The sequence below is a fragment of the Triticum aestivum genome, chromosome 6A, assembly GCF_018294505.1.
Source record: "Triticum aestivum cultivar Chinese Spring chromosome 6A, IWGSC CS RefSeq v2.1, whole genome shotgun sequence".
In the NCBI taxonomy this organism is placed as follows: Eukaryota; Viridiplantae; Streptophyta; class Magnoliopsida; order Poales; family Poaceae; genus Triticum; species Triticum aestivum.
The window spans coordinates 580472788-580485842 of NC_057809.1; the positions used below are offsets into that span (position 1 = coordinate 580472788).

The 13055-nt window shown below is 45.8% G+C and overlaps 1 protein-coding gene across 1 annotated transcript; it reads right to left on the reverse strand.

Annotated features, from left to right (window-relative positions):
• Nucleotides 1-3231: 3231 nt before the first annotated feature.
• LOC123128665 (uncharacterized) lies at nucleotides 3232-4787 on the reverse strand. The gene is made up of 2 exons (XM_044548728.1): nucleotides 4309-4787; nucleotides 3232-4207 (listed from the first exon to the last, which is right to left on the reverse strand). Exons 1-2 carry the CDS (start codon nucleotides 4642-4644, stop codon nucleotides 3500-3502), a joined length of 1044 nt encoding a protein of 347 aa, XP_044404663.1. The 5' UTR covers nucleotides 4645-4787; the 3' UTR covers nucleotides 3232-3499.
• Nucleotides 4788-13055: the final 8268 nt, after the last annotated feature.

Below are 13055 nucleotides of genomic sequence, written 5' to 3' on the forward strand. Positions count from 1 at the left end.
TCAAAATGCATAAACTCATAATATAACTGTCATCAAAACCTTAAGCGTGCGGACCCTACGGGTTCGAGAACAATGTAGACATGACCGAGACACGTCTCCGGTCAATAACCAATAGCGGAACCTGGATGCTCATATTGGCTCCTACATATTCTACGAAGATCTTTTATCGGTCAGACCGCATAACAACATACGTTGTTCTCTTTGTCATCGGTATGTTACTTGCCCGAGATCGTCGGTATCTCAATACCTAGTTCAATCTCGTTACCGGCAAGTCTCTTTACTCGTTCTGTAATACATCATCTCACAACTAACTCATTAGTTGCAATGCTTGCAAGGCTTATGTGATGTGCATTACCGAGAGGGCCCAGAGATACCTCTCCGACAATCGGAGTGACAAATCCTAATCTCGAAATACGTCAACCCAACATGTACCTTTGGAGACACATGTAGAGCACCTTTATAATCACCCAGTTACGTTGTGACGTTTGGTAGCACACAAAGTGTTCCTCCGGTAAACGATAGTTGCATAATCTCATAGTCATAGGAACATGTATAAGTCATGAAGAAAGCAATAGCAACATACTAAACGATCGGGTGCTAAGCTAATGGAATGGGTCATGTCAATCAGATCATTCACCTAATGATGTGATCTCTTTAATCAAATAACAACTCTTTGTCCATGGTTAGGAAACATAACCATCTTTGATTAACGAGCTAGTCTAGTAGAGGCATACTAGTGACACTTTGTTTGTCTATGTATTCACACATGTATTATGTTTCCGGTTAATACAATTCTAGCATGAATAATAAACATTTATCATGATATAAGGAAATAAATAATAACTTTATTATTGCCTCCAGGGCATATTTCCTTCAGTCTTGTCATATGCTTTTTGAATATCCACTATGAAAAGCATAACACTTTGTCTTTTTAGTATGAATAGTGTTTAGAGCCTCATGTAAAATGAACACACCTTCCATGATATATTTCCTTTTAATAAAAGCAATTTGAACATGATAAATCAAAGATCCAACAACCTCGTCAAGTCTCTTCATAAGGATTTTGTGAAAATTTTGAAACTTCACATTCAACAAGCAAAGAATTTTTGAATCTGTTAGACATCTTTAATTTTAGGACCTAGAAAAACGATCCATAGTTCAACTTAACCAAACTAATATACTCCCTCCATTCCTAAATATAAGTCCTTTTAGATATTCTAATATGGACTACATACGAAGTAAAATGAGTGAATCTACACTCTAAAATACGTCATGTAGTCCATATAGAAATATCTAAAAAGACTTATCTTTCGTATGTTGTCCATATTAGAATATCTAAAAGGACTTATATTTAGGAACAAAGTCAGTAGGAAATATTAAAAGCACTAATAATCTGACGACCATATTTGCCATGTGAAAAAAATCCATACTTCAATAAAAGGATTTGCCATGTTCTATAGTGAAAATTGACTTGCAGCATGAAAAATCAACAGAAAAATTTGCCATGCTACAACGATTAATTGCCATGCGTTCGATCTGGATTCAACGTACATGAGGGCATCATATTTTTAACACTATAAATCTGACATCAGATTTATATCGAAATCCATTAATATTGCTTTTGTGAATGTCATCAAGCATTGCAATGTCTGATAGAATTCAACTGAAAATCCATGGACAAATATTACATAGAAAGACAACTTTATGAATTTCTTTCATGGAGAAATCACTAATGACTTTATTAGCCCCCAGATTAGAGATCTTAGCCGCATCAATATCTAAAGAAATATTTGAATCATCAGGTCTACCAAAAAGTTTTTGTCTAGTCCCCCCGTCCGGTGAAAAGTGTACATCTAGAAATTTTAAGACAAATTATGAAATGGAGTAAAAAATGCATTGAGAAGATGCAAGCCACCATCTCTCTCCTCTTTAATTACCCAACCCCCAACAAGCTAAGTTCATGTAGAAAATAAGAAGACTATGTATAGAATGCTACTCTTTTGTGGACAAATTTTAATTGCAAACTTTAAAGTATTGATCTTGATTACCGTGTGATAAAAGAAAAAACTTTAAAATGCATTAGGAAGATAGAAGTACACTCTTTTGTGAACAAATTTTAAACCCACACGTACGCTCTTCACCGGACGGAGGGAGTAGGGCATATCTAGATGTGTCGTAGTTATTGCACATCTAAGTGACACAATCAAGCATAGAAAAGAAAGGAAAAAAAATACCCACACAAATTTCCGCGTAAGATCAATGACATATGACTTAGGACTTAGATGTGTAATATTTATGGCATATCTAGACGTGCTTTAGTAAAATTGTTATAAAATTTGGTAATGTAATCCGTTAGCTTTCTCGAACAATGCTATTTTCTCTCCTTCTGCCAGCGGCTTTAGCATGATAATATATAGTATTATTCCCGCAAAAAAAATAGTATTAGAATCACCCTCCTTAATCTATTTCTCTTTAGAGCTCCGAAGCCATTTCAATTCTTGCTTCTGTCTATCAGCAGCAGTGAGCCCAAAATGCTCAGAGTGCTTATCTATTCCATCAAGTTTACATAAAATACCCCTTTTAACAGCTTTTGAAGATTTGAATTGCAAACTCAATGTTCCTTTCTATATGGAAATCATTATCCTTGCTGCTTGAGCAATCTGGATGTCTAGAAACAACAATGGAAGCACATATATCTTCTTGAGCTCACTTTAGTTGGATTAAGTTATTGCTCAACAACTAGTTTAACTCTCCTTTTGTGTATACATTTTTTCCTTTTCTTATTCGCTAGATTCTTTGGCTTGCCTTAAGTCATCTTGTATATTGTGGAACTTCTACAATTTATAAAAAACGGAGTAGAGCTATGCTCTACTGTTTCGTGTCAACAAAATTAGATGAAAAGAAACACCGACCTCCAATCTGCATCACTCAACTTAGTACACAACCCCCAAACCCTGCGATTATTACAGTAGACAGAAGCAGCGAGTCCTCAACCTCCAAGCACAAAGAAGAGAACAAATCCAAGCAGATTGAAAGAATAAACATTGCAAACAAGCATCATTCCAAAATACTCCACTTTGGAATGATAAGAGGAAATTATCGGCTGCAACTCCAATCAAACACCAAATTTCAGGGACAGATAATTCAACAGAACCAACATTGCAAACAAGTATCATTCCAAATACTCAATTTTGGAATGATAAGAGGAATTTATCTACTGCAACTCCAATCAAACACCAAATTTCACGGATAGATTCAACCGAATCAAGTCACCTTGAACACCAAACCCCAGTTCTCAACTGAACCCTGAATATTTGAGAGACTGGAAGCAACTTACCACCATACCTAAGCCAGGTAAACAAAGGTAATCCAATACTTCAACGAGACTAGAGGAGACACATATGTCTTCAGGACTACATTGCTAAGGCAATCCAATACTTCAACGAGACTAGAGAAGACATATGTCTCCAGGGCTACATTGCTGATGCTTCTCTTGGGTTCAGGAACAGATGATCTTCGTCTTGCCGATACGGATGCACAGATGGAGCTCCTCCCCGTGCAGCATCTCCGGATACACGGGGACCGTGTCGCACTCCGGCTGCGCCAACACATCGAACTCGACGGGGGCCGAGCAGCTCGCCGCCACCTTCTTCTCAAGCTTCAGCCGGCGCGCCTCGTCTGGGCCAGCCACCTCGACGGAGGAGCTGTACACAGGCCCGGTGCCAACGTTACCCCTAACGCACACCACAGTGACGCGGCGGACGCCGCCGGCGCCCCCCACGGCCACGAGGAACACGGCGCCGTCCTCCGCGATCAGGAGGCCGTGGTCCTCGCACTGCTGCTCCGACGACTCCGGCACAGGGACGGCGAACCGGTGGTCCATCCCGTAGGTGATCCTGTGGGCGGTCCAGGCGTGCCGGCCGGACAACTCCGTGAGATGACGCAGGAGGCCCGACGGGGGCCCCTTGTACCCGCACTCCGCGCAAGCGCAGGGCGCCCACGTGCACGCAGTCTCGTGCGCCGCCAGGTCGCGGTAGGCGACGGAGCTGGCGCACCCGAACTTGCGGAACGGGCACGGCACCCTGATGTAGCCGAAGAGGGCGTCCAGCTGGGCGTTGTGGACGAAGACGGCGGCCGGGTCCCCGCCGCACGGGCGGCACTCGTCGGCGCCGCAGTCGCGGCACGCGACGTGCTGCACGCTGGTGCACTGCGGTCGGCGCGACACAAACTCATCAATCAATCAAATCTTGGCCATGACCAAGGCAGGCGGCTTGAAAGGGGAAATGTTTGGGCGCCTCGTTCGATTACCTGGTAGATGGGGGGCCTGAGGGGGCCATGGCAGAGGTCGCAGCGCATCCTGACCTGCTCCTCCTCCTCCTCCGCCGCGGCTATGGCCGCCGCGCCGCGCGCGAGCTCCAGCAGCCCGCCGTTCGCCTCCTCCTCGCGCTCGGATCTGGGCGACGGCAGCGTCTGGGCCGGGACCGGGCTGCGTGCCAGCGGCACCTCGACGCCCGGCTCGCTCTTCCTCGGGCGGCCCGGGCGCCGGATCGCCTCCGGCGGCGTGTTCTTCCTCGGGCGGCCCGGCCGCCGGCCCACTGTCGGCGGCGTCTTCACGTCCGCGGTGCTCTTCCTCTTGCCGCCCATCGCCGGCGGACGCTGCTACGCACCAGATTGGGCGTGGGAACCTCGGCGGAACTGGGGATTTGGGGTTGGCAGGATAGCAATGAAGGCTGGGATCTGGAGAGTTCAAGAAGGACTGGCTGAATCCCCGGCATTTCCTCCTATACGGAGAGAGAAGTAAAGGAGAAGAGCTACCAGCCCACACACGCCTAACGGCCCACTCTCTTTCTCAGGCCCAACGCCCAAGTGGTTAACAGTCAGGTCGTTGCTGCAGCTCACTCTAGCCTCAAAATATACTCCCTATATCCCATAATATAAGAACGTTTTTGACACTAGTGTAGTGTTAATATTTTTTTATATTTTAAGACAGAGAAAGTATTTTAGAAAAAACAGCTCACTCTCATATGACCTTTCACACAGTACGAGAATCCTTTGAACTCACCAAAATACTGACTTTTCGGTCACTAGGTGAATTTATAATCTAAAAGAAAAGCAGTTCAAGTGGAAGCGCAGACAAGCACGTTTTTTTGGCCATCCGACCTTCATCGTGAATCGACGGTGGATCTGCTCCTCCGCGACTGTCACCCAAAGACTGACCGACACCCTGAGAAGCTCGGTTGTAGGTCCACTTGAGTCCGTTCGAGCTATTTTGGCCCATTCCCCTCTTTGATCCTGTGTAGCTGCCGCCAACCCCTTCTACATGGATCCAGATTACAGGGACGAAGGCGACGTCCTACTGCTCGCCTTGTCTCCTTGCTCCAACTCTCCTCCTCTCTTGGATCCGGGTTGCAGAGGGAGCATCGACGACCTAAGCAACTCCGGTGTGACCGCTCAAGCGTGCGTCATCATTCATGACGTTCATCGAGCGGTTGCTCATCGGTCTTGAGCTCCAACAGCTGAAATTGTTGATAAGAGCGAGCCAACTAACCGTAAAAAGACTTCGTACAGAATGAAAATATAAGACTTAGCCAATGAGTGAAGGACGACGCGGCAAAAGCGTGTCACATTCTAGTATATTCGAAGGCAGGAAGCTAGATGTGTGATTTTGTTGTTGATTATGTGATTTTGTTGATGGAAGTATTGCTGCTCGAGGCAGGATGGCTGGACGAGCTACGGTAGCTTGTTGGGCTGACAATGACATGCATATGATTCCTTGCTGTAGGCTGTAGCAGCATTTCATATAAGAATCTCTAGAATTGAAGCTTGGTTACATATACAGACCACCTGCTCGAAGGGAACTGTCGTCATCTATTTTAGCCTACAAATTGTCCCCATTGTTTTGGTTCGGTGGTTTGTGCCTTGACTGGGAACTATTTGTTATAGTTATACAAAATGTCGCTCCGTCTACTATATTATAATATCAGTCGATGAAGCACACTAATCTGAACTTTCGTCCTATATAAGGTTTGAATAATACTGTGATAATCAGTTTGGGATTTCTTTATGGTCTCATGCTTCCTTTGGTTGTTGCAGGTCTTGTTTGTTTTTTGACTGTTTCTATACCTGCCAAGTCCGACGGTCCAGCATTTTGAGCATGTCATGAAGTTCTTTGTATTGTCATTTATTCACTTAGAGGAACATGCCAAACAAATAGAGACAGATTTTGCAGCTCCTCAAGTGAAGGTCTGAGTTTGATACTCAGAAGTCACCGCATTTTGAAAGTGTGAATCTAAAGCAATGTTTCTTGATTTTGCAATTGATTTACCACAATTGATGAGAAGGTGCACCACTATGAGTGCAATTTTCAGTTTTCAACACTTTTTTTTATGTTTCCTTTTCCTGTCCGGTGATTAATTACTTTATTATATCAAATATTGCTTGCAACAAACTATTTCTTATTTACAATGAAAGTAATTACTTCTTGACTATGTTTGGGAGGGCCGGCATTGACAATAATCCCATAGGCATTTCTGGAGGGCTTTAAAGGTGTTTTATATTTAGGCCATCTACACTGCATTTATTTTTTCAGGTTAAGCATGCGAATGACCAATTTTGTGCTAGCCATCATATGCATCAAATTAGAGGGGCCAAGCAACCTGGCAGACATAATTTTGCGTGTACACTTATATGAATGTTAATGTTATATCCATCTATCCCTTCTTTCTAAGTGATGCTATCAAAAAATTGTTTGACACAACTATCACTAAGAACTTGATTTCCAACCTTTTTGAATAATATCATATATAGAGATGAAAATCGGTGACCTCTGGCGTGCCATTGATTTTATCCAAAAATCATCATGTGTAGAGATGAGCTCATTTTGTGATTTTCCATGACCATATTTCTATAAGTAGGCCATTTTTTGTAACGGAAAATAGTAGGAAATTATCTTATTGCGACATGCCATTATTGTGTCCGAGTGAATGTTATGGATTCTAAGGGTGGTGGTTCAAGATATCACCCATAAGCTACCATTATCTTTGTTCTGGGTAAGAATTGCTTCAACAAGTATATTTATTCTAAATGAAAGTTACAAAGTTATTCATTATATTTTAAGGAATTGGTGGCAACACATCTTCATCTGCACTTGCGAGTGGTGGACACCGGAGAACGGAGCGGGAAGGAGCACGCCGACGGCGATGACGCAGCTCCAGTGGAGACACCAGCTACCGCCAGACCCAAATCTGCATCCAATCGTTTACAAAAACCAGCCGCCAACTGCTTTGAACCCGACGAGGCCCAACTCTTGGTAGAGAACTTCTTAACAATGGACTTCTTCTTCTTGCTAATAGGGCACAAGGCGGACGGGACGGGTGAAGGAGGACATCCACAATCCCAGAAAGCGAGGGAGAGGCAGGGTACACCACCAATAACAGAGGGCCTAAACCCTTCTCTGCAGAAACAACATGGTCCACAGGGGCACTCTCAGAAGCAGAAACATCAGAAGGCTGGGGCGCCATCCACTCGGTCGCTCCGCCAGTAGGAGCACTTGATTTAAACATGCCACAAACCTTGGAACCCAGGCCCTCCCATTCAGAGTTGGTAAATGGGGCTGCAGAATCGCCCATGGCATTGCTATCACCATGGGCGTCGTCATCACGTGGTGCAGGAGGAGAATGATTGGGAAGAGGTGGTGGGGGTGCCTGCTGGGCGGCCTAACCTTCGACTGGACACGGATCCGATAGGAACTTGCAGAGGGGAAGACATCAATAGAGCCATGAACATGAGCCGGATCCAGACACCAAATCTTCATACGAGCAAGGCCAAGATGATCAAGAGAAGATAGATGAACCTCAATTGGCTTACCAACCAGTTCACCAAACTCCATCAGGAACGAAGAGGTGCGGAGCCCCGATGGAAAATCATCCAACATAACCCAAACATCTGATAGAGAAACTACAACCTGAGCGCCACCCTCCGTCGCTTTGACAGAGACCACAATCTGATTGAGGGGCAAAGTGAAACTAGTGCAAGAAGAAACCATTTTCAAACTTTCCTTAGATGGAAGACAACTGTAAATTCCGACTCAGAAACCCGCTAAACTTGCCAGTCCCATCCCTCAAGCCCCCACTCTTTGAGCTCATCCATGATGACTTGGCAGGAGATTACTTGGGATTTCACAGATATGATGGCAGCGTTGGAAAGAGCAGACGCCAGAACAGCCATAACCAGACCACCTTCCAAAAGCAAAGAAGGAACAACCCGGAAGACCAAGGCCAAAGTGCTTGAAGGCCGGCGGATTGCAGCGGTTCTGGCAATCCACAATAAGATGGCCCTCGGCCCGACAGATGAGGCAAAATGGGGGGAAGGTGCATCGGGATTGGAAGTGCCCCAGTTGATGGCAAGCAAAGCAGGTGAGTGTAGAAGAAGGACCAGATGAGGAAGGGGGGATTGAACCATGCAGAAGGGGAGGAGGAGGAGGGAGGATGCCATCACCAGCGGCAAGAGAGGAGGAACCGGGATCCGAAGGAGTGACCTTGTGCACCTTCTAGGGATAGGAAGTGAAGGAAATATGCCCTAGAGGCAATAATAAAGTTATTATTTATTTCCTTATATCATGATAAATGTTTATTATTCATGCTAGAACTGTATTAACCGGAAACATAATACATGTGTGAATACATAGACAAACAGTATGTCACTAGTATGCCTCTACTTGACTAGCTCGTTGATCAAAGATGGTTAAGTTTCCTAGCCATTGACATGGGTTGTCATTTGATTAACGGGATCACATCATTAGGAGAATGATGTGATTGACTTGACCCATTCCGTTAGCTTAGCACCCGATCGTTTAGTATGTTGCTATTGATTTCTTCATGACTTATACATGTTCCTATGACTATGAGATTATGCAACTCCCGTTTACCGGAGGAACACTTTGTGTGCTAGCAAACGTCACAACGTAACTGGGTGATTATAAAGGTGCTCTACAGGTGTTTCTGAAGGTACTTGTTGGGTTGGCGTATTTCGAGATTAGGATTTGTCACTCCGATTGTCGGAGAGGTATCTCTGGGCCCTCTCGGTAATGCACATCACTTAAGCCTTGCAAGCATTGCAACTAATGAGTTAGTTCCGGAATGATGTATTACGAAACGAGTAAAGAGACTTGCCGGTAACGAGATTGAACTAGGTATTGAGATACCGACGATCGAATCTCATGCAAGTAACACACCGATGACAAAGGGAACAACGTATGTTGTTATGAGGTCTGACCGACAAAGATCTTCGTAGAATATGTGGGAGCCGATATGAGCATCCAGGTTCCGCTATTGGTTATTGACCGGAGACGTGTCTCGGTCATGTCTACATAGTTCTCGAACCCGTAGGGTCCGCACGCTTAACGTTTCGATGACAGTTATATTATGAGTTTATATGTTTTGATGTACCGAAGGTTGTTCGGAGTCCCAGATGTGATCACGGACATGCCGAGGAGTCTCGAAATGGCCGAGACATGAAGATGGATATATTGGAAGCCTATGTTTGGATATCAGAAGTGTTCCGGGTGAAATCGGGATTTTACCGGAGTACCGGGAGGTTACCAGAACCCCCCGGGAAGTTAATGGGCCATAGTGGGACTTAGTGGAAGAGAGGAGAGGTAGCCAGGGCAAGGGCCGCGCGCCCCTCCCTCCTAGTCCGAATAGGACAAGGAGAGGGGGGCGGCGCCCCCCTTTCCTTCTTCTCCTCCACCTCTTTCCCCCCAAGTCCTAATCCAACTAGGAAAAGGGAGGGAGTCCTACTCCCGGTGGGAGTAGGACTCCTCCTGGCGCGCCCCTCTCCTGGCCGGCCGCACCCCCCCTTGCTCCTTTATATACGGCGGCAGGGGGCACCCTAGAGACACAACAATTGATCAGTTGATCTTTGAGCCGTGTGCAGTGCCCCCCTCCACCATAGTCCACCTCGATAATACTGTAGCGGTGCTTAGGCGAAGCCCTACGTCGGTAGTGTTGGAAATATGCCCTAGAGGCAATAATAATTAGTTATTATTATATTTCCTTGTTCATGATATTAGTTTATTATCCATGCTATAATTGTATTGAAAGGAAACTCAGATACATGTGTGGGTACATAGACAACACCATGTCCCTAGTAAGCCTCTAGTTGACTAGCTCGTTGATCAATAGATGGTTACAGCTTCCTAACCATGGACATTGGATGTCGTTGATAACGGGATCACATCATTAGGAGAATGATGTGATGGACAAGACCCAATCCTAAGCCTAGCACAAAGATCGTGTAGTTCGTATGCTAAAGCTTTTCTAATGTCAAGTATCTTTTCCTTAGACCATGAGATTGTGCAACTCCCGAATACCGTAGGAATGCTTTGGGTGTACTAAACGTCACAACGTAACTGGGTGGCTATAAAGGTGCATTACAGGTATCTCCGAAAGTGTCTGTTGGGTTGGCACGAATCGAGACTGGGATTTGTCACTCCATGTAAACGGAGAGGTATCTCTGGGCCCACTCGGTAGGACATCATCATAATGTGCACAATGTGACCAAGGGGTTGATCACGGGATGATGTGTTACGGAACGAGTAAAGAGACTTGCCGGTAACGAGATTGAACAAGGTATCGGTATACCGACGATCGAATCTCGGGCAAGTACAATACCGTTAGACAAAGGGAATTGTATACGGGATCGATTGAGTCCTTGACATCATGGTTCATCCGATGAGATCATCGTGGAACATGTGGGAGCCAACATGGGTATCCAGATCCCGCTGTTGGTTATTGACCGGAGAACGTCTCGGTCATGACTACATGTCTCCCGAACCCGTAGGGTCTACACACTTAAGGTTCGATGACGCTAGGGTTATAAAGGAAGTTTGTATGTGGTTACCGAATGTTGTTCGGAGTCCCGGATGAGATCCCGGACGTCACGAGGAGTTCCGAAATGGTCCGGAGGTAAAGATTTATATATGGGAAGTCCTGTTTTGGTCGCCGGAAAAGTTTCGCACTTTATCGGTATTGTACCGGGAGTGCCGAAAGGGGTCCGGGGGTCCACCGGGGGGGTCCACCTACCCCGGGGGGCCACATGGGCTGTAGGGGGTGCGCCTTGGCCTATATGGGCCAAGGGCACCAGCCCCAAGAGGCCCATGCGCCAAGGAAACTTGGAGAGGGAAGAGTCCTCAAAGGGGAAGGCACCTCCGAGGTGCCTTGGGGAGGATGGACTCCTCCCCCCCTCTTGGCCGCACCCCTTCCTTGGAGGAAGGGGCAAGGCTGCGCCTTCCCCCTCTCCCTTGCCCCTATATATAGTGGAGGGGAGGGAGGGCATCCATACCAGAAGCCCTGGCGCCTCCCTCCCTCCCGTGACACCTCCTCCTCTCCCGTAGGTGCTTGGCGAAGCCCTGCAGGACTACCACGCTCCTCCATCACCACCACGCCGTTGTGCTGCTGTTGGATGGAGTCTTCCTCAACCTCTCCCTCTCTCCTTGCTGAATCAAGGCGTGGGAGACGTCACCGGGTTGTACGTGTGTTGAACGCGGAGGTGCCGTCCCTTCGGCACTAGGATCTCCGGTGATTTGAATCACGACGAGTACGACTCCTTCAACCCCGTTCTCTTGAACGCTTCCGCTTAGCGATCTACAAGGGTATGTAGATGCACTCTCCTTCCCCTCGTTGCTGGTTTCTCCATAGATAGATCTTGGTGACACGTAGGAAAATTTTGAATTTCTGCTACGTTACCCAACAGTGGCATCATGAGCTAGGTCTATGCGTAGTTTCTATGCACGAGTAGAACACAAAGTAGTTGTGGGCGTTGATTTTGTTCAATATGCTTGCCGCTACTAGTCTTATCTTGATTCGGCGGCATCGTGGGATGAAGCGGCTCGGACCGACCTTACACGTACTCTTACGTGAGACTGGTTCCACCGACTGACATGCACTAGTTGCATAAGGTGGCTAGCGGGTGTCTGTCTCTCCCACTTTAGTCGGATCGGATTCGATGAAAAGGGTCCTTATGAAGGTTAAATAGCAATTGGCATATCACGTTGTGGTTTTGCGTAGGTAAGAAACGTTCTTGCTAGAAACCCATAGCAGCCACGTAAAACATGCAAACAACAATTAGAGGACGTCTAACTTGTTTTTGCAGGGTATGCTTTGTGATGTGATATGGCCAAGAAGAATGTGATGAATGATATGTGATGTATGAGATTGATCATGTTCTTGTAATAGGATTCATGACTTGCATGTCGATGAGTATGACAACCGGCAGGAGCCATAGGAGTTGTCTTAAATTTATTGTATGACCTGCGTGTCATTGAACAACGCCATGTAATTACTTTACTTCATTGCTAACCGGTAGCCATAGTAGTAGAAGTAATAGTTGGCGAGACAACTTCATGAAGACACGATGATGGAGATCATGATGATGGAGATCATGGTGTCATGCCGGTGACGATGATGATCATGGAGCCCCGAAGATGGAGATCAATGGAGCTATATGATATTGGCCATATCATGTCACTACTATATAATTGCATGTGATGTTTATTATGTTTATGCATCTTGTTTACTTAGAACGACGGTAGTAAATAAGATGGTCCCTCATTAAAATTTCAAGAAAGTGTTCCCCCTAACTGTGCACCGTTGCTAAAGTTCGTCGCTTCTAAGCACCACGTGATGATCGGGTGTGATGGATTCTTACGTTCACATACAATGGGTGTAAGACAGATTTACACACGCGAAACACTTAGGGTTAACTTGACGAGCCTAGCATGTACAGACATGGCCTCGGAACACAGAGACCGAAAGGTCGAGCATGAGTCGTATAGTAGATACGATCAACATGAAGATGTTCACCGATGATGACTAGTCCGTCTCACGTGATGATCGGACACGGCCTAGTTGACTCGGATCATGTAATCACTTAGATGACTAGAGGGATGTCTATCTGAGTGGGAGTTCATAAGATGAACTTAATTATCCTGAACATGGTCAAAAGATCTTTGCAAATTATGTCGTAAGCTCGCGCTTTAGTTCCACTGTTTAGATATG

Excerpts from the sequence above, each read along its gene's own strand:
- LOC123128665 (XM_044548728.1), bottom strand. The coding sequence starts at position 4,644 with ATGGGCGGCAAGAGGAAGAGCACCGCGGACGTGAAGACGCCGCCGACA. Across the intron at positions 4,208-4,308 it reads TCAGGCCCCCCATCTACCAG|TGCACCAGCGTGCAGCACGT; the intron begins GTAATCGAACGA and ends CGCCGACCGCAG.